This window comes from Candida orthopsilosis (genome assembly GCF_000315875.1).
Source record: "Candida orthopsilosis Co 90-125, chromosome 4 draft sequence".
NCBI lineage: Eukaryota > Fungi > Ascomycota > Pichiomycetes > Serinales > Debaryomycetaceae > Lodderomyces > Lodderomyces orthopsilosis.
In genome coordinates this window covers 598,472-625,017 of record NC_018297.1, presented here as the reverse complement: position 1 = coordinate 625,017, position 26,546 = coordinate 598,472, and the positions used below count along the sequence as shown (strand labels likewise).

At 38.1% G+C, this 26,546-nt stretch overlaps 10 protein-coding genes across 10 annotated transcripts; 3 read left to right on the top strand and 7 right to left on the bottom strand. All coding sequences in view use genetic code 12, as the record gives it.

Annotated features, from left to right (window-relative positions):
- Positions 1-58: 58 nt before the first annotated feature.
- On the bottom strand, positions 59-6,685 carry CORT_0D03260 (Ura2 bifunctional carbamoylphosphate synthetase-aspartate transcarbamylase; the record flags this gene model as incomplete). Its single annotated transcript, XM_003869256.1, has 1 exon — positions 59-6,685. One exon carries the CDS (start codon positions 6,683-6,685, stop codon positions 59-61), a length of 6,627 nt encoding a protein of 2,208 aa, XP_003869305.1.
- Positions 6,686-8,077: 1,392 nt separating this feature from the next.
- On the bottom strand, positions 8,078-9,715 carry CORT_0D03240 (hypothetical protein; the record flags this gene model as incomplete). The annotated part of the gene is made up of 1 exon (XM_003869255.1): positions 8,078-9,715. The coding sequence occupies one exon, from the start codon at positions 9,713-9,715 to the stop codon at positions 8,078-8,080; it is 1,638 nt and encodes a 545-aa protein (XP_003869304.1).
- Positions 9,716-11,277: 1,562 nt separating this feature from the next.
- Positions 11,278-14,442, top strand: CORT_0D03230 (Trk1 potassium transporter; the record flags this gene model as incomplete). Its single annotated transcript, XM_003869254.1, has 1 exon — positions 11,278-14,442. The coding sequence occupies one exon, from the start codon at positions 11,278-11,280 to the stop codon at positions 14,440-14,442; it is 3,165 nt and encodes a 1,054-aa protein (XP_003869303.1).
- Positions 14,443-14,479: 37 nt separating this feature from the next.
- On the bottom strand, positions 14,480-15,337 carry CORT_0D03220 (Imp4 SSU processome component; the record flags this gene model as incomplete). The annotated part of the gene is made up of 1 exon (XM_003869253.1): positions 14,480-15,337. The coding sequence occupies one exon, from the start codon at positions 15,335-15,337 to the stop codon at positions 14,480-14,482; it is 858 nt and encodes a 285-aa protein (XP_003869302.1).
- Positions 15,338-15,806: 469 nt separating this feature from the next.
- CORT_0D03210 (Aps1 protein) lies at positions 15,807-16,268 on the bottom strand (the record flags this gene model as incomplete). The annotated part of the gene is made up of 1 exon (XM_003869252.1): positions 15,807-16,268. One exon carries the CDS (start codon positions 16,266-16,268, stop codon positions 15,807-15,809), a length of 462 nt encoding a protein of 153 aa, XP_003869301.1.
- A 245-nt stretch (positions 16,269-16,513) lies between these two features.
- On the bottom strand, positions 16,514-17,647 carry CORT_0D03200 (Mnt3 mannosyltransferase; the record flags this gene model as incomplete). The annotated part of the gene is made up of 1 exon (XM_003869251.1): positions 16,514-17,647. One exon carries the CDS (start codon positions 17,645-17,647, stop codon positions 16,514-16,516), a length of 1,134 nt encoding a protein of 377 aa, XP_003869300.1.
- A 205-nt stretch (positions 17,648-17,852) lies between these two features.
- Positions 17,853-19,595, bottom strand: CORT_0D03190 (Seo1 permease; the record flags this gene model as incomplete). Its single annotated transcript, XM_003869250.1, has 1 exon — positions 17,853-19,595. One exon carries the CDS (start codon positions 19,593-19,595, stop codon positions 17,853-17,855), a length of 1,743 nt encoding a protein of 580 aa, XP_003869299.1.
- A 1,130-nt stretch (positions 19,596-20,725) lies between these two features.
- On the top strand, positions 20,726-21,115 carry CORT_0D03180 (hypothetical protein; the record flags this gene model as incomplete). The annotated part of the gene is made up of 1 exon (XM_003869249.1): positions 20,726-21,115. One exon carries the CDS (start codon positions 20,726-20,728, stop codon positions 21,113-21,115), a length of 390 nt encoding a protein of 129 aa, XP_003869298.1.
- A 1,314-nt stretch (positions 21,116-22,429) lies between these two features.
- On the top strand, positions 22,430-23,809 carry CORT_0D03170 (Ice2 protein; the record flags this gene model as incomplete). Its single annotated transcript, XM_003869248.1, has 1 exon — positions 22,430-23,809. One exon carries the CDS (start codon positions 22,430-22,432, stop codon positions 23,807-23,809), a length of 1,380 nt encoding a protein of 459 aa, XP_003869297.1.
- Positions 23,810-25,297: 1,488 nt separating this feature from the next.
- CORT_0D03160 (Ysc83 protein) lies at positions 25,298-26,521 on the bottom strand (the record flags this gene model as incomplete). Its single annotated transcript, XM_003869247.1, has 1 exon — positions 25,298-26,521. The coding sequence occupies one exon, from the start codon at positions 26,519-26,521 to the stop codon at positions 25,298-25,300; it is 1,224 nt and encodes a 407-aa protein (XP_003869296.1).
- Between the last annotated feature and the right edge of the window lie 25 nt (positions 26,522-26,546).

The following is a 26,546-nucleotide window of genomic DNA, read 5'->3' as shown; positions in this document are numbered from 1 at the left end:
TCTTTATCATGACCATACTTTTAGTACCTTAAATGCAAATCAACAAATAATCCTATCTTTAAAAATCAACACCAATAACCATGGCCAACAATGCCATTCTAATAAACAAGCCATGTCTCATTTGTCTAAAGTATGCAGCTCTTTGATCGAAATCAACTTCTTCTCTAATCTCATTAGTTCTTGGTAATGGATGCATAACACACATGTGTTGTTTGGCATTACTCAAGATCTTGTTATCAACAATGTAGGTGTCCTTCAATCTTTCATATTGTTGTTTATCTTCAAATCTTTCTTCTTGAACTCTGGTACAATACAAAACATCAGACCTAGCAATAAGATCATCAGTCAAAGCTTCTGATTCTGCAACCAACATGTTGTTTTCAATTAACAAGTCTCTAATTTCCTTTGGAATCTCCAACTCTTTTGGTGCAACCAATTGAACTCTGACATGGTAGTGACGCAACAAATGAACCAATGAATGTACTGGTCTACCGTATTTCAAGTCACCCATAAAAGTGACGGTAATTCCATTAACAGTACCCAATTCTTCCCTAATAGTGAACAAGTCTAACAATGCTTGGGTAGGATGTTCTTTCGTTCCATTACCAGCATTGATGATTGGAACTGGAGAATATTTGGCAGCAATGTCAGCACTTTCTTCTTTTGGATGTCTCAAAACAATAGCATCCGAGTAACAAGATAAAGTTCTAATGGTATCTTGCAAGGTTTCACCTTTCTTGACTGAAGATGCATTTGAGTTGATGGCAACAACTCTACCACCCAATCTTTGCATGGCAGCATCGAATGAAGCGGAGGTTCTGGTTGATGGTTCATAAAACATAGTTGCCAAAACCCTGCCTTTCAAAATATCCAAAACACCTTGTCTTTCAACAGCTAATCTCATTTCTTGAGCAACAGTGAATAATGAATGCAAGTCAGATCTAGTGATATCTTTAACCGATAAGATATTGTTTCTCAAGAAAGTGTTGTTCTTTCTAATGTAGTCACTCAATGCAGCAATTTCTCCTAAAGAGCCAGCAACTGGTTGTGAAACCAACTCAGAACCCAATTTTTCAAATTCGGCAGGTTGTGGTTCCGGTGTGCTTGGAGCAAATGATGGACGGCGCAATCCTGAAAATGAGACCCTCTTCTGGTTCAATACGGGTGATTGTGGCATAGCAGTAACTGAGTTGAATCTTGATCTTGATCCAACTTCATTCTTGCCCAAAGCAGAATCAGCCAATACCGCACCATCGAGAACAACTGTCTCATTATGGAAAGACACTCTCTCAATTGCACCTCTCAATTTCAATTTGGAAAACTCAGGATAAGCCGGTTCAGCTTCTGAATACCTATCTAAGTCAAGGATTACTTGAGCATCTTGTTTTGGAATGTTGAAGATTTTAGCTGGCTTGTCGTGGAATTTTTCAACAATATCACCAATTGTAAGCTTTCCTTCATTGACGGCAGATAACAACAATGGAATGGTTTCACTAATTCCCAAACCAGGAACAATCTTTTGGTTAGTTGCTTTTGCAATCAAGTATGGCAAGACACCAGTTGAGAAACAATCGACATCCTTCAAGTTTTGCCACAAGTATTCTTGATCCTTCTTTGTTGGCAAGAATGGATAATCTAAATCATCTTTTGAAATAAACAAGGTAAAAACAGCAACATCACAAGTGACTGACAACCCTTTGTTCTTGGCCATCAAAATCAAATCCAAGTCCTCTTTGGAAGATACGTTAGTAATATGGATTGATCTGTTGTATAATGATGCCAACAAAAGAACAGATGCTAAGTCTGTAGCCTTGGAATCAGTAACAATCGGTTTGGTTTGTGGCCATGCGGTGAATTGAGCATTGACTGCTGAAACTTTAGATCCGTCAATGTCATTGAATGGGATATACAACGCACCAGCGTTATCAGCAGCATCAGCTACACTTTGTGAATTGGTTTCAGATGCAGCAATTGCAAACGAAAAATCAGTGTAAGCATCAGCTCCAGCTTGATCAATGGCTTCAACCAAGGTTCGGTAATCAGTTACAGCGGCACCAGTTTGGGTGTGAGGCAAAAAGGCATTAAATGTAAAACCGGCAGCCAATGATTGCTTAGTGGTTTTCTCAAACTCATTGAACGAAGTGGCAAATGAAGAAATATTAATAAGACCTGGCAAAGTAGCGGTACCATGGGATGTTTGAGCGTCTCTGTTGGAAACGTCCATGGCAATATTTCTAGCAATAGCTTCAACCAACAATTTAGCATTCTTGACATTAGTGACCAATGGAATGGCAAAATCAACAGCCATACGACGAGACTCGTAACCCTTGGACATATACGAAGCTGGACGACGGAATCTGTTTGCTGATGGCAAGTTGACATACAAATCAATCAAGTTATTGGCCAAATGTTGAGTTAATGAATATTCGGACTTTTGATCTTCTTCCTTACTCAAGACTTCCAAGTAATGGACCTTGATACCATGTTCCTTGATAAAATCAGCAGTACCAGCAGTAGCAAAGATCTTGTATCCCAATTCACTCAATTTAGCAATACTTGGCAATAACTCTTGTTTCTCCTTATATGAACCAATGGAAAATAAGATGTTCTTCTTTGGTAATTTGAAACCAGTGGATAACAAAGATTTCAAGTAAGCTTCATATTTGTTTCTACCAAAAGTGGCAACTTCACCGGTGGAAGCCATTTCGACACCGAGAACAGGATCAGCACCAGCCAATCTCGAGAATGAAAATTGTGGCACCTTGACAGCACAATAATCATCTGGTAATCTTTCACCTGGGTATGGTGTGACTGGCAAGTCCATGATAGCTTTAGTGGCCATTTCAACCAAGTCAACACCAACAACCTTGGACACAAATGGGCAAGATCTTGAAGCTCTAACATTACATTCAATAACCTTGATGTCGTTGTCCTTAGCAATGAATTGGATGTTGTAAGGACCAGTGATATCCAAAGCCTTACCAATCTTGGCGGTTGCTTCAACAATTCTTCTAACGGTTTCAGGGTCCAAATCTTGGGGTGGAACAATCAAAGTAGCATCACCAGAGTGAACACCAGCATTTTCAACATGCTCAGAAACAACGTGCATAATCATTTTACCATCCTTGGCAACAGCATCCATTTCAATTTCTTTAGCGTTTTCAATATATTTAGTGATAACAACTGGGTAATCTGGTGAAACGTCAACGGCTTGGGTCAAGTATGATGCTAAATCATCCTTGGAGTAAACGGTATTCATAGCTGCACCTGACAAGACATAAGATGGACGAACCAAGACTGGGTATCCAACCTTGTTAGCAAAGTCCTCTGCCTCGTCAATGGAGGTCAATTCCTTCCATGCTGGTTGATCAACACCGATTTTATCCAACATTCTTGAGAACTTGTATCTGTTTTCAGCTGAATCAATCATTTCTGGTGATGTACCCAAGATCTTGACATTTTGTCTATACAATGGCAAAGCAATATTGTTCGAGGTTTGACCACCCATGGAGATAATAACACCTGCAGATTGTTCCAATTCGTAGATATCCAACACTCTTTCCAAATTGATGGTTTCAAAGTACAATCTATCAGCCTCATCGTAATCAGTTGAAACGGTTTCAGGGTTATAGTTGATCATAACAGTCTTGATCTTGTTTTCACGCAAGGTTCTAATGGCTCTAACAGCACACCAATCGAACTCGACTGAGGAACCAATTCTGTAAACACCTGAACCTAAAACAATGACACCATTGTCATCGAAGGTGACATCGGAAGAATCAGCATTGTAGGTTACGTACAAGTAGTTGGTGAATGCTGGAAATTCGGCTGCAACAGTATCAATTTGTTTGACAAATGGAATGACACCAGCATCTTTCCTCAATCTTCTAATAGCAACTTCATTACTGTCAACAAACTTGGCAATTTGTCTATCTTCAAAACCCAATTGTTTAGCTTGTCTGATAATTGATACTGGCAAGTTTTCTTTCTTACCATAGCTGGCAATCTTGTTACCAAATTTGATCAATCCATCCAACTTGTTCAAGAACCATTTATCAATGTTGGTCAACTTCCAAACCTTATCGACTGAATAACCATCAGACAATGCATTAGCAATAGCAAACAAACGTTGATCTGACGGGGTTTGCAATTCTTGGTCAATATCAATTGACATCAAAGCGGCAGTCTTGTTGAATCCCAAATTATGGTAGTCAGTAGATCTGATTGCCTTTTGAATAGCTTCTTCAAATGTTCTACCAATAGACATGACTTCACCAACGGATTTCATAGCAGATGACAATAATGATGAGACACGGGTAAATTTCTTCAAATCCCATCTTGGAATCTTGACAACAACGTAATCCAAAGAAGGCTCAAAACAAGCACAGGTAGATCTGGTTACATTGTTTTTAACTTCGTTCAACGGAATGTTCAATCCCAATTTAGCAGCTGTGTATGCCAATGGATAACCAGTGGCTTTCGAGGCTAAAGCCGAAGAACGAGACAATCTAGCATTCACTTCGATGATACAGTACTCTTTTGAAAATGGGTTCAATGCATATTGGATGTTACATTCACCAACAACTCCCAAATGTCTAATGACATTGACAGCAGTAGTTCTCAACATATTGTAATCTTCATCAGATAGAGTTTGAGATGGGGCAACAACAATAGAATCACCAGTGTGAATACCCAATGGATCAAAGTTTTCCATGTTACAGACTGTAATACAATTGTCAAAAGCGTCACGTACAACTTCATATTCCACTTCTTTCCAGCCTTTCATTGATTTTTCAACCAAAACTTGTGGTGATGTAGCAAAAGCCTTGTTACATAAAGCAACCAATTCTTGTTCGTTGTCAGCAAAACCTGAACCCAAACCACCCAAAGCATAAGCAGCTCTTACAATCAATGGGTAACCAATTGCATTGGCGGCATCAACGGCTTCTTGAACATTGTTACAAGCTTCGGATCTGGCACACTTTTCACCAATTTCGGACATAGCAGTGGCAAACAACTCTCTATCCTCGGTAGTGATAACAGTGTCAATTGGGGTACCCAAGACTTTCACACCCAAGCCTTCAAATTCATCCTTCAATGCAATACCAACACTTAAAGCTGTTTGACCACCAAAAGTACAATAAATACCATCTGGACGTTCGTGTTCAATAACTTTTCTAACAAACTCAGGATTGACTGGGAGGAAGTATACTTTATCAGCCAACCCTTTTGAGGTTTGAATGGTGGCAATATTTGGATTGATCAAAATGGTGTAAATACCTTCTTCTTTCAAGGCTTTAATAGCTTGAGATCCGGAGTAATCGAATTCACCTGCTTGACCAATGGATAAACCACCCGATCCCAAGACCAAGACTTTCTTGACATTAACTTTTGGATGAGCTGCCAAGTTGTCAGCCAATTTTCCACCTGGGAACTCAACTTGTTTGTAAACACCAGTTTTGTTGTAATCAACGACAGCGTTAATGAAAACATCAAACAAAAACTCAGTATCTCTAGGGCCAGGAGTTGATTCTGGATGGAATTGGACAGAAAAAAATGGTTTTGTTTCATGATAGATACCCTCATTTGAACCATCGTTTGCATTAACAAATAATTCTTTCCATCCATCAGCCAATGTGTTGGTGTCAACTGCATAACCATGGTTTTGGGAGGTGATGTAACATCTTCCAGAAATTGTTGATGTACATGGAATATTGTGACCACGATTACCAAATTTCAATTTCAAGGTTGAAGCTCCACTAGCTCTTGCCATCAATTGATGACCGAGACAAATACCAAAGATAGGAGTTTTGGCTTCTTTCAAGGCCTTTTGTAACCTGGAGACAGTCTCATCCATAACAGCTGGATCACCAGGACCATTGGAGATAAACAAACCGTCGTACTCTTCTTTGGTGAAATCGTAGTCCCATGGAACAACCAATAATTCAACACCTCTTCTAACAAAGCATCTAATTTGATTGTATTTCATACCAACATCGATAACAACAATTCTAATTGGCTTTCCATCTTTACCCAATTTGATGTTATCTTTTGGAGCATACAAGACTGGCTCTTTGATTGAAACTTTATCGACCAAATTCTTGACATTTGGATCATCAAATTCAGGAATTTCGAAATATTGTTTCCAATTGCCTGACTTGTCAGCAATGACTTCTTCTGACTTGACACCTGATTTTTGTAAAGCCAATCTACCCAAAGTTGAACCTTTTTCTCTCAATCTCTTGGTCAAAGATCTAGTGTCAACACCATAGATGGCAGGAATATTTTGCTCCTTCAACCATTGGCCCAAAGATGATTTGGCCAAGAAATGGGAAAACTCTTCAGTGTAATGAGCAACAACCAAACCAGCAATGTGGATTCTGTTCGACTCAAAATATTTTGGCAATGCTGGGGTGTAGTCGTCATCTAATAATTTTCTGTCTGGTACACCATAATTACCAACCAATGGGTATGTAATGACCAAAATTTGACCTTCATAAGAAGGATCAGTGATGGATTCAGGGTAACCAACCATACCAGTTTGGAAAACCACTTCACCTGCAGCTGGGACCTCAGCTCCAAATGAATAACCTTGTAAGGCAATACCATCTTGGGTTTCTAAGGTCATCAACCTATCACCCGTTGACTCCATAGGTGGGGAAATTGGAACAGATAATTTAGCCATAGTTGCTGATCTTTAAAAAATTTTTCAATTGTGAAATGTATAATACGTGGATATTATAAAGATTGGGGGGATAAATTTATAATATAACCAAACAATTAGCAAAGTATGAAAGAAAGGTATTTAGATCAGCTAGGACTAAGTTAGTATGAGGTTCTTAGAAGGTGGAATTGAAAGAAAGTCACGATGAGTTTTGTTCTAGATTTATGGGACAAAAAAATTATTTTTTTTCAGTGGCCCATCTCATTGCTTGTACCGCGCTTACTGAAATGAAAATGGCAATTAGAGCTATGACACCAATTTCAGTGATAGCAAAGCCAGTAGTTAGTTAACGTTTGGAGATCAATCTGATTCTATTCTCTTCTCAATAACGCGTCTTTCATCATTTGGTGGTTCTTGTACATACCAATAAAGAAATCTATTAGTCTGCACTCAATTCACGAAGGAGGACGGTGACTTATTGAGAAGAGAGAGAGAGAGAGAGAGGAAAAGGAAGAGGAAGAGAGAAGGAAAATGAAAATAAAAATAAGAATAATGATATTAAAAGTTGAAATTTTTTGAAGGAAATATTTTGAATTATTTATACTCGCAAACAAACTTTTAAAATTTTCAAATAATTAGATGAGATGAGAATATGCTACCTAGAAATACAACGCCTTTAATGTTGTTTTGTGTTGCTTGAAAAATTTTTTTTGCATTCAATTCTACCTGGAACTCCTGCATATATTTTATTACCAGGCCAACACCTATGGTTTGAGGCTTTCTTTTTACATCAGAGCAGATGCATATGAAATTTAGCCTATCTAGAGTACCGAACTGAGGTAAGTTCGTGCCGGAGAATTTTGTTGAGATAGAGTGGATATATGAGCGAAGACCTGCAAAGTCATTAGAGAGTTGTATTTGTGTTTAAGCTCTTTGTTACTGATTCAATTTTGTGCTGATTACGTATACACACACGTCATTTTCGTTGCATATACTAAAACTTAACAGTGTAAGTATATTGTGTTAAAATTCTAGTAAGTTGACAAAATGAAATATTTCCTATACAAGTGCCAGATTTTCTTGCATTCAATGTGATCGAATTACTAATTGGGCCTAGAAGAAGGTTATTAGACCTTTAGCAATCTTCCGGCATCTTTGAACATCTAATGGAGGGGGAGGTGGAAGCCAGAAACACACTCAAGGAACTTTGTTATGCGCTTTGATAGCATATCAGTGGCGAGATATATAAACAACTGTCCTTTATTGAGAATCTATACTTTCTACGTTTCTCGTAAGCCTGTAGGTGTTTGTGAAGAAATAAATCTGCAATTGCGTATGGCAAACATCAAATTGTTCTAATGCACCTATCAGTACCTACACAAGTTGGATTGAATCATTTTGCAACTATCTTATTCATGCTTTAACCTCCAACACTTCATCAACGTTTTTCACATTGTCATCTTCTTCCGATTCTGTGCCATCAAGATTAGACTTGGGTCCGGTGTAGGTTTTCCAAGCCCGTGTGTAATAATAGATGATGGATAACATCCATACGCCTCCATTGATTGCACAAGTGTAATTCATACTGTCTTTATCAACAATAGTTGATTCTGGAAACATACTCATGATGATAATAAAAGGAATAAACAAGGAGGTGATAATGTTGATGATAAAAGTCAAAGTTTTTCCAAAGTAAAAGGGTCCAGGTATAAATTTCTTTCTGCCATATGGCAAAACAATAAGAAGAACCGGTGTACCCCATGCCAAAGTGTTTGATGCAATAGCAAGGGAGAATAATGCATTAGCACCAGCGGTTCCGGGGATGATACATAAACAACCCATGACCAATGCACAACAGCCAGCAAAAATTGTTGCTCTGACAGGTACCCTGATTTTTGGGTCAACATACTTAACCCATTTATAAACTACTGGCAAACCATCATCTCTTGCGAATGACCAAACTTGTCTTGACAATGCAATCATCAAGGATATAGCCAGAAGATATTGACCCACACAGATCAACGACATGAACGCGACTGCCCATTTCTTTCCCAAAGCATCGTAAATTATTTGAGCCATAGATGAACCTGTTTCTGAGGCAATTATACGAGCAGTATCGCCATCTTTAATGCAAGCTGCACACACAATTACTATGACCCATCCCAACAACCAACAAGCAGCAATGGAACCCAATATTCCTACAGGGATAGACCTCTGAGCATTTAATGCTTCTTCAGAACAATGAATAACTGAATCGAATGATCCGATTGTCCACAACGCCGGATTCCATGACATTATGGCACTCCACCCAATTGGCCAGTCCCTTTCATTCTCCCACTTACCAAAAATGTATCCTCTTGAATTGAAGCTATTATGTCTTGAAAACCCCACTGGCACTGCAATGATAAATAATATGACCAAAAACACATTAACACATATTGAAACTGTTTGAAACTTGGCAGCGTGCTTTGTTGTCAAGCATGCGATGACCATATTCAATACGATTGCTGCAGCAAACACACCATAGGTTTTTGGGTTTGTCTGCGTAAACTTGTTGTCTTTGGAAATCGAAACAGCCGATAAAACCTCCACTGCAAAGCCATAAGTGATACTACATATAGCACCAGTTAATCCAAGAGAGTTTGAGCATCCAATCAAATAGCTCAACGCTACTCGATATCTATCGGGACAATAGTAGTTGATGTAATAATATAAGCCTCCACTCGTTGGTATAGCACTACCCATGAAACTCATGGAAAGACCAACACAAAAGATAAAAAAACTGGCAATGAACCAGTCCCAGACTAAACCAGCAGGTCCTGTAACTAAACCTGAAGTTAAAACGGAGGTTATGCTGGGTAGAAGCCCCATAATGGAAAAGGCAATTCCAAATACTTGGATTGTTGAGTAATGGCGTCTCAACTCTTGTTTGTACCCGATTTGATGTAAAAGATCCACATCACCAAGGTTATGTTGTGGATAAACAAATCTTACCTCGGAGGCTGATGTGGGTATGTGGTGTAAACTGTGAATTGGTGAGAACGTCTTCATTTTTAAAAGTGAAAGATATGGTACTCGACTTGCTCCTGAACCCCTCCTGAGTTGTAAGACCGGATTTGTACCCCTTTTATAACCTTGTTGTTATCAAGAAAACATAGCTCCGAAGTTCGTGAATTTCTCTCGATGCCAAGGAATTAGTTTTGCAAATCATGCATAGTCCATTCACCAACATAAAGATAGCCATTTTGGAAATTTTTAGATTGTCTAAAACAGTACACAACATTTGCGAACGTGAGGAATCGATAATGTACAAAAGATGCAGAACCTAAAAGACAACTTGCATTTTGTGAAAAGAAATCTTAATTGAAAGTGAGCAAATGGGGTAGTTCGAGTCAAATTAGCCAATGTGGAAAACTTTCGGAGTTAGTAGTACGATGTTTGCAGCAATACTTCCCCTCAATTTTAGTTTTTGTTTACGGAATTTTTTTTAAGCAGACGTTGTTAATAAGTTGACACGGCAAAACACTTTCAAGATTCAAATTGTCTCTTTGTTGACTGAAATTAGTGGGGTTGTTTCATTGTTTGATTTGAACTTCTCCATTCCTTCCAGATTCATACCGTAAAATACAGCTCGTTGTTCAGATTCCATGTGAACAGTCAATTTCTTCTTTTTGTTCCAATCACAAAGCTCCAAATAATGAACCTCAATTCTCCCAAATTTGTTTGATGAAGATTATATTTAAGTCTCCAGCTTTCTTATGCATCTTATGAAGCCATGTGTTATGTTGTGATTGTACCCAAATCTACCAGTGATTGTACTATTAGTGAAATTCTGTGAGCCACATTTCCATTAAAATGAAACCCATCTAAGATGCAATAATCACCCAAAAAAGCGGTGAGGTTTATTTGGATTCCCAATTATCTTATAAATTAGATTTGGCCTTGCATAGGATGTAGCCATAGATTTGCGTCCCAAACTTCCCAATAGGGTTAGAGGATTGGATTAGGTTTAAGGCGAAAGTGTAAATTTGTTAATATCGCACAACGGAATGAAGTCCCCTTCCCCCACTCGTATTTTTCCAGCATCATCACAATTGAGGGGCTTTCATGAGGCCGTGGATGTTTATTTAATACATTATGGACATAGTAGCTGGACTGTCAATTTGGGACGTTGTATTAACTTTAACTTTCTCTTACATCAAAATTGTCCAAGAAAATAAAGCCCCTTCATATCTCTTTCAAGTATAATCAGCATATGACAACATATAAAATATATTGCTGCTAATGCCACAACTTAGACACCATTTTCTTCAACTTAAGTCCTTCAATTAGTGATTATCGTAGCCCACCATGAATAATTTGTACTGCGCCCGCCAAAAGAGGTTTGCACGTGAGCTCATTCAAAAAATTCATTCTTTAGAACTTTAAATTTTTCCTCAGTATGGAATTTCATATTGAATACCAAGAAGCATCTAGCAAGCAAATCTACATACACATCTTCAGACCATCAATCAGTCATTACCGATTTGGCTGTCGTTTTTTAGACTCAGCGATAGAAATCTGTCAGCTGTCTTAGCCCACTATTTGGTGCTACTCAACATATTTTCAAGTTCATGCCATCAATATCAAATATACGTCAGCGCTACAAGCGAGCACGCTTTAAGCACGATGTTGGATTCAAAATTAGGAACTTTATGCAGAGGATCATATCTGCCGTATATCCTTATGCCAAGGTGGTGCTACCGAACTTCAGGGCCGTTCATTATTTCTACATTCTAACGCATTGTTTTCTTGGTTCAATTTTGATTTATCCTGTAAAGTCGATTCCTTACATCGATGCCTTGTTCTTTGCAAGTGGAGCATCTACTCAAGCAGGACTTAATACAGTTGATGTTAACAAGGCGTCTCTTTATCAACAAATTATTTTATATATAATACCAACACTTACAAACCCTATATTTATTCATGGTTCATTACTTTTGGTACGATTATACTACTTTGAACGTCACTTTGACAACATAAAGGAAAACTCAAAGTTAAATTTTCAAATGCGGAAGTCGGCGACTTTGGCTCGACAGAATACAATAGCTTCAGCCAACTCAACTAGAATGAATACGGCAAACAACAAAGACTTGGGATTCAACCACAAGGATAACGAAGTTGATAGCCCACAATCATCATCCCTGATACCTGGAAACGGACCACATAATTATAATGGCAAAGTGGAGCACATGTGGGAGCCCTCTGATGAGGAAGACGATCTTGGAGTTAATAACAATGCTGGACACGAAAATGAAGATACACCGAATCATGCAATCAAGTTTGGAGCTCTACCGCATCCAAGAAGAAAAAAGTCTATCGACCCGGAGGACATGTATCGTTCTATCAACATGCTTCGAGAAAAACAAAAATCGCAACACAATGTTCATGGGGGCAATCATGGTGGTAACCAAGATGACACTCATGAAATTCGCCCTCCACAAAGTACAAGTATTCATTTTGCTGATATTGCTTCCCCTAGTAGAAGTAGAAGGTCCCATGTCTCAACATCTGCAAGTCAAAGTCCACACCATGGAGATGATGGTGATAACGACGATGATGTGCTAGTAATCAAACCACCAAACGAAATTGAGGACGCTGTTAGTCACAATGCTATTTTTACAAAAAAAAAGCTTTCGAAACCAAGCCAGAAACGCAGATCACTGTGGATTCCCTTGTCAGCACGAAAGCCATATAATCCATGGAAGAACAGATTAAGAAAAACACTTTCCAATTCCAGTCGTAAGAGACGCTCACAGGCGTCCAGTGAACTAGAAGATGAAGAAGATGATGATGCATCGATAGACTCTGAGGTTGAGGAGACTAATATTTCTGGCGATGACACCACCCGATTTGATGGTCGTAGTGGCACAGAAAATAGCGATGGTCTTGATGATGATGATGATGACGATGACGACGATAATGATGAGGATTATGACGGGGAAGTCGATGAAAGTGCAATTACTGATGACGATGACCAAGATGATGGTGATATTTCCCCAACTCAGCTGGCGCATCATTCAGAACAGCACTCCTCAAACGACCTTGAGTCAAGAAATACAACGCGAATACTCAAGCTTGATCATGCACTCCCAGACGCAGAGAGAGCAAGAAAGAGAAAGAAGCGCTTCAAGAAGCTCAAGAAGATCAGAACTCCAATTATATCCCGTTTGTCAAGTGGCGAGACCGCTGCTAACAATGACAATGTCAACGGCACTGAGGATACTGATGAGTCGGATGATGAGTCGGATGATGAGTATCGAGATGGACTTTCTCGGACAATGAGTGGGAATTACTTGTCATTTGCTCCAACTGTGGGTAGAAACTCTACTTTCATGAAGATGACAGATGAACAAAAAGATGAATTAGGTGGTATAGAATACAGAGCTGTGAAGTTGCTTATCAAAATAATCGTGTGTTATTATCTCGGGTTTTTGATAATTTCATCATTTATGCTTTTGATCTGGATATACTGTATGCCCCATTACAAAAATATGCTTAATGACAACGCCATTACGCCAGGGTGGTGGGCATTTTATACAGCACAATCATCCTTCAATGATTTGGGACTTACTTTGACAGCGGATTCCATGAATTCATTTCATGAAAATGCATTTGTACAAATACTTTGTGCTTTCTTGATCGTGATTGGTAATACTGGATTTCCCGTGCTTTTGAGATTTATAATTTGGGTGATGTTCAAGGCAGCCCCAGAATTGTCATTATACAAGGAGTCATTAGGGTTTTTGTTAGATCATCCACGTCGTTGTTTTACTTTGCTTTTCCCACTGATTCCTACGTGGTGGTTATTCTTTATCTTGGTTGCATTAAACGGGTTTGATTTGGTGATTTGGTGTATTCTAGACCTCAACAATGCAATGTTTGACGGGGTACCTAAAGGTTATCGTGTTTTGAATGGATTGTTCCAAGCATTTTGTACCAGAACTGTAGGGTTTTCAGTTGTCGATTTGTCTCAATTACATGCTGCAACCCAGGTGAGTTACTTGGTGATGATGTATATATCTGTCTTGCCCATTGCCATCTCAGTCAGAAGAACAAATGTTTATGAAGAGCAAAGTTTAGGGGTGTATACTAAGGAAGGTGATGACGGGGATGAAAACACCCCTTCAAATTTCGTTGGTGCGCATTTGCGTAACCAGTTGTCCTACGATTTGTGGTATATCTTTCTAGGATTGTTTATTATTTGTATCGCTGAGGGAAGTAAATTGCAAAAGATGGAGTTTAGATTTTCGGTTTTTGCAATTTTGTTTGAAGTTATTAGTGCTTACGGTACAGTTGGAATGTCTCTTGGGTACCCAGATGTCAATACATCATTGTCCGGTAAGTTCAATGTCGTTTCAAAGTTGGTTATTATTGCAATGATGATCAGAGGTAGACACAGAGGTTTGCCGTATGCTATAGATAGAGCTATTTTGTTACCTAATGCTGAGATGAACCGTCACGATGAAGTTCAAGAACAACATGCAATGAACAGACAACATAGTCTTGATCGAGGAACTACATTGGCTAAAGTGGCAACTTTTGCAAGAGGTGGTCCCATTGATGGAGGTGATAACATTCTCAGTAGAGTATTGACGAATGTCAGTCATTTGAGGAATAAACGAAGAAGAAATAGAGGATCAACTAGCAGCAATAACAATGTCAGTACCAGTGATAACGAACATTCTTTACATTCAAATAACCCGAACTATCTAGTCACAACAGTAAGTCATGTATAAAATCAATATCTAACGTAATTATTTATTTCTTGATATCTCACAAGTAGTTCTTTCTATTTGCAGTACGTATAAACCTCCTCACTTGCCATTCTACATCAGCATCGGTATTATCAGCCAATCCCAATCTAATTTCATATAACTTCATTTCAAATCTTGGTCCAATTTCACTAATCTCAACACTATCCCTAGTCCTAACATAAACATGGTGCCTGACACTTATATAATCATCATTATTAACAAATGTAATTACTCTTGATGAATCACGTTTAACTCCAGGTGGGAACAAATGTTGCAAGATTTTAACCACCCTTTTACCCAATGGTGTATTGAAATTTTCAAAAATTAAATGAGGATAGGATTCACTTATGTTACCCAAGTTTGGTAAATCATGTCTTAATTTGACATTGTGTAAAGTGAATATAGCGGTTGGTCCATGGGGAAAATGACTTACTGTGAGGGACGTAGGTACACCTCTGTGTTCGTGCAATATTATCAAATCAGAAACTTGAACTCTGGTGCAGGTCTTGACTAGATCATTAATGATGTAGTTACCACGGTTCAATTTCAAGCTATTTGGAAACATCAATTTGATTTCTTTAGAAAATTGTAGTAATCGAACACTTGGATCTCTAGATGTAGTGATGACTACTTTTGGATCAGATATTCCCGAAAGAGCGCTATACTCATCATCAATATCTAGTTGGTCTTGTTCACTTTGATCGTATATAAAATCGCGTTGTAGTTGAGTATCTTCTGCTAATTCCTTTGATAATGGTTTCCCCAGTGCCAACGCTGCTTTGAGCTGTTGACGTTTTTCCGTGCGTGATGCCTCTTGAAGTTGTAAGGCCTTTCTATAAAGATACTCTCTCCTTTCTCTTGCTTGTTTTCTGATCATGTTTTCGATGGTGTTTAGCTAGTTGATGCAATGAGATGAGGTGGGAAATTTTATCAGAAATAAATTCACTAAAGCGCTACCTCACACTGATTTTATTTGAGGCAGTTTGCTTGTGATTAAGAGTGCAATAAGCACGGATTGCGCTCTCCTAGAGGGAAAAGAGACATTGACGAATTATTATGGAAGGTAAAAGACACACAGAGGGATGTGGGCAAGATGCCACATAGACCATGTAAAATAAATTGTTCATTCACAGTTGATAAAAACTGTCTCTACGATCTACAAAGCATCTAATTATCAACAAAGAACAGCTCGATGTCAGATCAATTCGGAGCCAAAGGCATACTCAGCACTATCAACCCAAAGGCAAAAGTCTTTTTTCGATACCTGATCAAATTATATCAGTATTCATACATCTCTTCATTTCAAAAGACAATTGCGACACATCACAATCCAACTAATCCATGATCTAGACAAGCACTCTTTCAAATTCATCCATATTCTCCAACTCATCCTGCTGCGTCACTCGTTTCAACACCTCTTTTTTCGAGCTCTCTTGAATATATCCATCAAGCAACAATTCGTCCAAAACATGGTATGCTTTTTCAAACCCAAATATTATATCTAGTTCACAAACATTCCCATACATCTTATCCATTTGTTCAACAAACCGATGAATGACTTCGAGTCCAATTAGCTCGTTATCATCGTTGTCAATACCAATGACAAAGAATAACGAGGCATATCTTCGATAGATGATTTTCAAGTCCTTATATTCTAACACATTACACATTTTAGCTCTCCTGGATAAGATTATGGTTGATAAATCGCGGATGATCTTGGCTTTTTGTTTCTGGGGTATTGTCTGGTACCATTTCGACAACCTCGTTTTGCCCTGTCTGGATATGAGGAAAAGAAATTGTATTGCCATGGTGAGGTGCCTGAAGTTGTCTTTGGAGTAGTAGATAAACAGGAACGTGAAATGAGCACTTTAAGTGGCTTGTTGTTGTTGTGAGATAAAGTCTGATTACTTTTGTTGACATTTTTTGGCAGTGCAAATCAAATTCATTTTGGGTGGAAAAAATGACAACAGGCGTGGCAGAATGTGAAGCACTACGGCAATTGCGGTATTTATTTACAAGTGATTACACCTACATTCGACTACATAACCCACTCTTAGCTTTCTAAAAACCTGAGGAAATGGCTGTTGCAACTTGTATTATCATTTAACGTAACATCTTCATCGGGATCACATACACATCTATTTTGCACGTAAATTGCAGGATTTTGAGGACATTGCACATATGGTGGATGGGTATACCCGATATTTGCAAACCAGTGGAGATCTTTTTTGGACAACATTATCATCATTGCCATTGTATGTATAGGAGCATCACCCCATCGCTCATAGAAAAACCCACCCACCGAATCCAAGTATTCAAAAAAGTCCTCATACTGAGGATCATTAAAGACATCTAGATTTGCTATTTCAAAATTTGACCAAAAATGACACAAGTTGTACCAGTTGAACTTATTGGTGAACATTGGCAAAAGCTCAGGTTGCAATTGTCGTTCTTTTATGTACTCGAGCACATGGGGCCATAAAGTTGGTATGGTTTCAGAATATTCAAAAAGAGCAATAGCAAAGCCATATTTCTTATGTTTTTCCCTCATTGTACGAAACAAGTCTTCATTCACATCGCAATATAACTTGATATCCGGTTCTATCCTCCAATAATACTGATACTGTCTCACCATCTCATGTTTGTAGAAAAACCCTGAATAGAAACGACACATATGTCGATAACTTTCCGAATCTCCATATGGAATATCAGCAAAGTTAGCCCGTACTTCAGCACATTTGGTAGTATTGATGTGACTGGGATATGACCAATGTTCCTTAGGTATAACTCCAAAATTAACTTTTCCACGAGTAATGTAACTACCGATAAGGTAGATAAAGTCGGATGAGAATGGTTCGTCATTGAGAAAAGTGTAATCATAATTAAACTTGTCATTGAATCGATCCTGTACCACTTGTATAGTTTCCAACACCAAATATAAATCATGGTTTCGAGCCAACATTAGGAATGTAGCATTTTCACGATGGTTGTGCACTGGTGCCTTTAGAATGCTCAAGTTTTCTGATTGATGTTCTTGGTGATGGGTTTGTAGAAATGATTTGAACTCAGCATCGTTTATATACCGGTAGCTTTTATCTTCCAGCTTTTTGCTGAGCAATGTTGAAGGCAGGAAAACGAGCGAGGCTGCGATGAACAACAAGGAGACGATGTAAACACGTCGGAGCATGGTTTTGAAAGAAGGGAGATTAATGAAATATTAGGTGAGAAATGTGGTAGCATTTATACATTTGAAGCCAAGGCTTATTTGCAACTTTAGAATAGAAGATACACGTCCTCCTACATTAATGTAGTAGATCGTCATTCGTTGTAAGTGTTTACTCATAAAACTACCCATAAAATTACTCATCTATAACTTCTATAACATTACATTTCTATTCAACTTGCTTTATATCCGGCTTCTCCTCGTCTTTACTTGAATCATAGAGCACAATGTTGTTATCAAGTGCACCAGCCCTCTCTTGTCTCTTGTAGAAATACAATACAACAAACGACCAAACGGCCATTGCGAAACCCGACGAAGCAGTGAAACTAAAACCTTTCAAAAACCTAGGTGCTTCCACTGTTTTCCATACTAATGTCGCAGTCCAAGCCGTACTTTGTTGAGCTAAAATATTACAAGCAACCAAGATGATTTGTCGCTCTCGAAGATCTCTTCGACATATATCTCCCAAAAATGAATAAAGTGCAGGGGCTGAACTCCAACCCCAATATTGCATACAAAATGCGAACCATTTTGCCCTTTCCGGAATATCCCAAATTGCAAGCAACAAGTTACCTAGGACATTGAACACCTGTGAAAATATAATCGCACCGTATCGACTACTGAATAAATCTGCCATGGTACTTGTGATGATCAACCATAAAATCCCCAATGCTGGAGTCAACGCAGTGTAATCTTGCAACCTACCACCCTCAAATCTAAGGGTTTTGCCATCATCTTTCTTCAATGATTGAAGCCATAAAGGATATGCACCTGAAGTACCACTAGAGTTGTTCCAGCAAAAGATATTCCACAAGCCTAAGACGTAAAAATGCCACGATGTAAGAACCTTTCTCCAAGTCTCCCAACTAAAGAAATGATAAAATGCATTTTCTCTTGGTTTGGCATCCTTTTGATCTTTTCTCATTCTTCTCCTGGCGATTCTAATCTCATCGTCTGATAAAAAGATACTGTAACAATCTTCAGGTGTACCCGGGATCATATAGATTCCTATAACACCCACGGCGAAACTGATAATACCATCAATGATAAAGATCCATTGCCAAGCTTCATATCCATTAACACCACCTAAGTTTCTCACAATTGCCCCTGAAAGCAAACCTGAAGTAAGTACACCAAGATATTGTCCAATGTAGTAGAAACCTGCCCTACGTGTCACCTCACCTGTACTTCCTTTAAACCACGAGGCAAATAATGCATGGTAAGCAATATAAGATGGAGCTTCAAATGCACCAATAAAAAAACGAATTGCTTTAAGACCGGGGACATTGGTGACTTGGGATGTGCAAACAGTCAACACTGACCAACTGAAATCCAAAGCTGGTAACACGTAGTTGAGTGGAAGTGCATACAATATGTACATGAAGGGAATTTGAAATATAATATTACCAACTGAGAATAAAACTTGTGTGTTGATGAAATCGTTACCTTCCATATTAATGGCTTCTTTTATACCACCAATATAAGCATTGGTCAAATTTGTTTGGTCCAAATATTTAACCCAATATGCCATGAGGGAATAGAATGTCAACAAGATATCAATTTTGGTGATAAGCTTCTTTTCTTCAGCGGTATCATCATCATGGAACCACCTATACCATTTTCTACTCTTTTTCTGTTGTGTTGTTATCCGGTACTCATACTCGTCAAAAAACTTCCACCAAGGACGGCCCTTCTCATCACGATACTCAATTTCTGGTTCTTGCTCTTTGATTGAATGCGTAGCTTCTAATTTGGAATCAGTTTTCTCAATACTTCCTCCTTCTTCGGTAGCAGCTGCAGTTTCTTGATCATCAAACTCTATAAAGTTTCCATTTTCATCCTCATCAACGATCCTCCTCACTGGGAATATACCCCACTTAAGCCTTTGGAAGGGTGTTATCACAGCAGCCATTGTCGAGATGTGGAGTTTGAAAAGGAATCTTGCAAGAGGGTACAATTTGTCAGATATTTATAGTGTGTAATTATATCTTTGTAATTAGTTTTAATGTATTTTGATAATTTTTACGGCATCGGAATTGTGGCTCCATTCTTATCGTTTGTGCATCTTCAAAATAACCTTGTTATTTTAACTATAAAAATGATTTCAGCACATTTTTAATACCACACTGGTGTATCGTTTGTCCCCTTTCTGTAGTGGGATCTACACTTTTTACCAAGACTGTGGCTGGCATTTGCGGCATTTGCGGCATTTGGCGTATATGGTCAAACAAGAGAACGGTCGTTGTGGAATTGAAAAGTTACGATGATATTTATTGTTTTCAAACTTTGTGTCTTACTAGATGAATTAGATTATCATTTAATTTTTTTTTTAACGCCTTTGCTGCAAAAATTAGTGTTGTTGCAATTGCACGTGAGATACACAATTGTTTAGTTGAACTATTTGGCAACTAGTTGTTGTATACACTGCGGCTGTATCTTCACGTAATATATACTGTATTAAGGATTTTAAACATAAAAGGAAGCACAATATTAACTTTTTTTATATAATACTAAACGACGATGTTATGCAAAGAATTTGACAAAAAAATGTCTCATGTCATTACAAAAAATCTTTTTGGGATTTGCATTCCAGGGTTTGTAATACATATTTTCTCTGTTGATTTGATAAACATGCTTCTCCCACTTGTCCTCTCTTAATAGATTAGTTTGTTGTCAACAATAATATATCTGTATCTTGAATCTGCTCCACCATTTCGCTTCACTTACGAATCTAGAACAAAAAAAAGTATTAAGAAATCTTGCAGTTAACACAATCAACTTCGTAAAATAAGATTGATGACTCTTTTCTTTTCTTCTTTTTTTAACAACCGTTCTATTTATTAGCGAAGTTTCTCTATTGTTCTAAACATGGAAAAGTAGTTTAACTCCGAATTGCGGTAATTAACTGGAGATAAAAATCAACTGTGTCATTCAAAACGCAATCATGATCTGTCTATAGACCAAACATCATCTCTTTTATATACTCAACAAAGTTCGACAATCCTGCTTTCCGGTAGGTTTATAACCCACTTATTCTGTCAAATGTTGAATTTATTACTCCCCAAAGTTAGCCTCAAACTAAGGAAAGACTCACCACCTCAAGAAGATGTCGGATCCAATGGTGAACCCGCATCACCAAACACCACAATAGACAATCAAAGAAGACTGGAATCTACATCACCGTCGATGCGAAAGAAACTAATTGTTGCCAGAAGGAAACAAACACATTCAAGGACATCTTCGGTGACATTTCCAAATGGTGTTATACCAGAGGAGTATGGATTACCACCAATTGATAAAACTACAGATGTTGATCTTCTACAGAGGTTTGAAGTGATACGATACCTTGATGCATTTAACATATCTCATAACGACCAACTTGGAGAGGAAGAATTACGAATGATGTTAAAGGAGACGCTAAATGTGCAATAATCTTCATTTATATAAACCTTGTGTATATTATAATTGATGATTAATGAGATTATGATTTTTGGTATACGTCTTTATGACTGTTAGTACACTAGCTTTCTTCTGAGTTGATTCTTTGGAAGGAGTTTATGCTGTTGGCATAATGATTGTCTTGCTGCAAGAGGATTAGTTCGTGCAGCCCTCATCCAGTATCTGCCGACAAAGGACACACGCGTCTCACCATCAAATTTCTTTGCTAAAAGATTAATGAGTCTTGTTGTGCAAAGTGGTACCAAGTTCCTGGAAGCACATTTTGATTGATGCTTCATGAATAGCTACAAGCAAAGAGGTTTTTCTGGTGACAACCCACTCTTTAGGATCTAGTCTAATGAATGGGGTGAGTATCAAACAATTGAAGCCACTAATGCAATGCACGAAGAGATTTCATTTAAACACTGGCACAGTGATGTATAAATTCATTAATGGAATTTCTTGCAACCAAAATCCAACACATTAATTACCACTTTTATTCAACAGCGGAGCGTTTGGAATGTTGCCCAATGAATACAAATAAAAATCAAACGCTGAGTAGCAGACACATATGGAAAGACTTTCTTGTTGTCTAATTCTTTTAGAGCAACTACGATTTCAACTTATCAATCTAGTGAAAGGCATTGTGAAGAGATTGCAAAGTCAAGACTCCGACACATTCCCAAAAGACCAAAAGAGTTTTTGCACGGATCGGGTCAATTGTATCAAGCTAGCGTTGTGTTGCTTCTAAATATGGACGAGCTCACGTATAAATTTGAAGAGATGTTCGAAAATTGTATGGATTGAGTGTCCAATGACGTGGCCCATTCCCCCTACCCCCAATTACTATTTCTCCACTTAGTATCATCATGTACATAAGCTACACAATTCCAATTGAGTAATATTGTCTTTATCGTCTGGGGTGCGTTTGTATATGAACCTCCTGTAAATTCGTATAAAGTAGTTAGTAATTATTCAATACTGGTAGACAATAGTAATTATGAAACAATTACACAAACTTAGAAAAATAAAAGATGAAAGAATTTTTTTTTTAAATTAAAACCAAACAGAGACAAAAGACAAAACAGAGAGACAAAAGTACAGAAGAAGAAGGATCTCACAGTCACTGCACGATCGACATCAATTCCAAACAAATACTGATACTTATTCTATTGCAGCTGTACAATAATACCAACCGTCATTATTTTTTATACCCCGTCCCATCACATTACACCGCAGCATTTTCTTTCTCAATCCTAACAAGGTTCTAGTAAATGCCACCACAATTACAATCATCAAAATCATTGAATGTCCTGTCCATCTAAAACTATAAACAGATCCATAAGGGCTCTATTTGCAACATTATACCTAGTGTGGGTAATCCTCACCATTCCACTTGCTTTTGATGTTGGTGGTGTCAATTGTGGGTTAGCGTTTTCATTAACATTACTTGTTATCTACTTTATTCTTACAACTATCCAACTACTAGCACGAAGAACTAAATATTTTAAATGGATTTCCCTTGTATACTATGGTCAACATTTCCTTATCCCCAGTTTATTGACATATTTCCTCAGTTATTATAGTAATGATCCTACAATTGAATCCAAGTTTAATCCAGTATTGATTTGGAAGTTTCTTTTGATTAATGCTACACCAATTATCACCATCTTGGAAGGATTTTGTTCTTTGTTGTTGATTCAAGCAATAGGACAAACTGTCAATTGGTTGACTTTGTACAAGTCGGACTCGTGGTTGATTATATCATTAATTGGAAGTGCCGTGGTTGACACTGGTGCCTTTTATTGTTTGTACAGAATTTATGTCCTTCCCGTAACCATTGACATATTGGAGTCATCATTATTGGGCTCATTATTGACATTGACGTTTGGATTGTGCTTATTTGGAATTGTTAGTGGTAAAGGTTCAATGATTGAGTCATCTTTGTTATTTGCATACATAGTTAGATGTATCTATGAGACATTTCCTTCATTGGCTGAAGGTGCATCACAAGCATTGGCAAATTTATTAACCCTGGCATCTCAAAATGTTCGTAATGAAATACCAAAGATTCCTCCATCGATCATGAACCCGATTTCAGAACTTGTCCCATTTTTAACAGAAACTTTCCCACTTTCCTTCAAAGGGGTTTGGGAATATTTGGTTGAAGCTATACAGAAATTGCCCTTGTCACTATTACTCAATCTCGCGTATCGGATTGGTGTGTTTTACGCAGCAACTAAAATCATTCCATCTTTATACAAATCGGTATCATATCCATCAACAACCCCACTACAACAAAGATCTCGCCAGCCTTCAAGCACTCGTTTGTCATCCTTGGATTCAAGTGAGAGGGTGCCTTTGAAATCAAGAAAATCGTTCCATCTCAAACCACCCCATCATCAACCACCTTCAGCATTTATACGACTTATTTATGCATATTCTCCATGTTTAGTGATTGCTGTATACACCCATTTAATGTTGTCGTACATTGGAGAATTGGGCGTCGAATTACAAGTATGGCCTTTATATGGAAATACCGGTACAAAGATTGTTGTCCACCCATGGAAATTTTGGAATTGGATCAATATGGGAACAACATTGATTTTATACGTTGCAGAATTACTGAACAATGAAAGTTCATCAGGTGGTGGTAATAGCTTAACAAGCCATTGGAAAGTAGAGTAGTATGAATTAGTAGTTATGCATAATTTCAGCTCATTTATTAATATATATACATATCCTTGAAAATATCTCAAATTCTGAAAACCCACTATTTTTTTGTATCAGAAATATTGCAAATCTCTTCACCTTCAATTAACTTGCCATCTTTCCAGACAATGAAAATTAAAGTATTGCTCAGAGCTTGACTCTATGTTTGCTTGGATGTTTCATCATTTAAAAAAAGAGTGAAGGACCATTATTTTGTACTTGGTCTCTCAAACACGAAAAAAGCTTCATCCTTTGAGATATCTCAGCCACCTAAATAAAAGTAAGTAGTAAAAAGAAACCTGGCACCTTTGATAGTGCTGAAATTATCAAAATAACAGGTTTAAAAATAAGGAGGGGGGTGACGTCCATAAAGTAAGAGTAAGCTCCATTGGGTTGATCGTAATTGATCAATCGTCATAACTTTCGTCCAGGACACAAAGTCCCATTGTCAAAAGGGCCGCCCAGAAATGGGCAAAACATCCAGCTGGGAATTACTTACCTAACTGGGAACCTCTAAACATCTTCCAAAGGCTAAAACGAGCACCGATGGCTATTCAAAGCATGTTCACTGCACGAAATACATCCATCCATTCGTTTCAAACGAGTAACTTGGGACTTTTGGAGGAAGAGACAAGACCAGTCAGACACACCGCGGCTCCAATTAGCTTTGAGACGGCAGAATCGATTCAGTGAGGCTAACTCCTCAGAAGAAAAACCAAGACCTGGCCCGTGGAAATAGACAAGTACCAGAGCTTAACCACCCATTAAAGGGGGGTTAGTCATGTCCTAAGGACACGGCTCCATACGAGCTAGTAACATATCTAGTACCTCAGACAAACTGGATCTCGACTCACAACAAGGATCAACCAATGACCGTCCGAGCCCCACCGAACTGAAAGGAACTCACATTGGCATGACTTACAGGAATGCCCAACACACCATTACACCAAGATTTATTCTCAGATAAACTTTGATTAGAACTAATCCTTTGGATTTGAATTGCTGGGGTCTTGCCTGCCAGTCAATCATACGTAATATCACTGGAGATTCAAATGCATTCACGCCCTCACACGAGGTTCGTCTAATCAGGGGATACTACCAATCCTAGTAGGAGAGGATTCTCCATGGGAAATTTTCCCAAAACACTGATCGGACCTGAATTTGGGCATTTCGCTAGCTCTTAAGGATGATGCTCGATAGAATTGATGATACTCTATCACGTTTCCGCTGTTGTGACAGGAGACTTTCCCCAAAGCAAAAATACTAACTAAAGCGTATGACATGAAACATGTCCTTTTGTAAGCTTCGATGACAATTCTTAGTTTATGGACGTGAAGAGGAAAAGAGTAGAAATGTGTACACAAGAGAAAATTTTTTTTACAATGGCAAAAAAATTTATAGTGAGGGAGAGAAAGAGTCGTGTATTTCGGTCGAATCTCTCTGCAAGATTGACTTGGATACTGATCACCATACCAAATACCATCCAAGCCAAGATGTGGGTAAAAGTCTTGCTAGCCAGTAGTAAAATCGGGCTCCTTTACCACAAAAAGCTATGGTCGGACTCCGCTCTGCATAAATCACATCAAAAATCAAATGAAACAACTCCTTTATCTGAGTGCCTTTACCACCACTTCCTCTTATAGCGTTACTCTTGTATTGTATTTTTGAGAAGTCGGTAGCATACAAATCCCTTATTTCCGATGTCCAAGCTCTTGTTTCGGTGTTCACCAAGCTTTCAACTCTGGTACTGGAGTTGATCTTTTGATTTGAGATTCTTAAATTGCCCAATTTGATTTGAGTAACTGACATTCCATATTGCTGCAATTCTCGACCCAAGATGGTGAACAAATGACTCATTTCGTTTTGAAAAATAGACTCTGGTGCATGATACGGGAAATCCAACGAGCTTATGCCAGAATTTAGTAGAATAAATTTGGATTTCTGATTTCTTGCTATTTGTAGCAACCCACAAATGAGCACTTCCATCACCATTTGTATTCTAGAATTCAATTTCTTCCATGTGCTGATGCTCATATTTTCAATTGGACCCACGGGGAAATGCCAACTAGGTGCAAAGACGACTGCTTTCAAATTGAGGTGATGTGATTCAGCTCCAGTAAATGGTACTACAGCAGTCTTCAATATATCATTAAGTTCACCCACGGCATTTTCAATGGGTTGCAGAGTAAAATCCAAAAATTGTATGTCATCGCCGACTTTATTTGATTGGATGTATTTAACATCATTTGAGTCCAAAATGGAACAAAATACAGTGAACCCTCTCTTTTCTAAATCGTATGCGAGTACTCTCGTCAAATGATCAGTGAATGACCCTATGAGAAAAACAGCATCTGTTCGTGCACCATTTGGTAGTTTGGGAACCCTTCGATTAACTCGTCTGGGATCAGCAGCAGAGACTCGTTGAAAAAGGATATAGCCTAAACCTATACCTATTACCGATGCATATGTAAGTTTGTGTTTACAAATGTTATTCGTTATACGGTCGAAAAGGGATTTAATTTGTGATGGAGGTCGTGGTGGCGGATCAAAGGTTGACTCACGGTGAAAAATTTTATTCAACAGATCCGAATGTTGTAATTTCTCCTGTTGTTTATTTATGAACGTAGTGGTGTCATTGATTACTCTATTTAATACCTGTACAGTTGCCAGGACAGGTTCTGCAACCATCTTGAATGTAGATTGCGTTATCAGA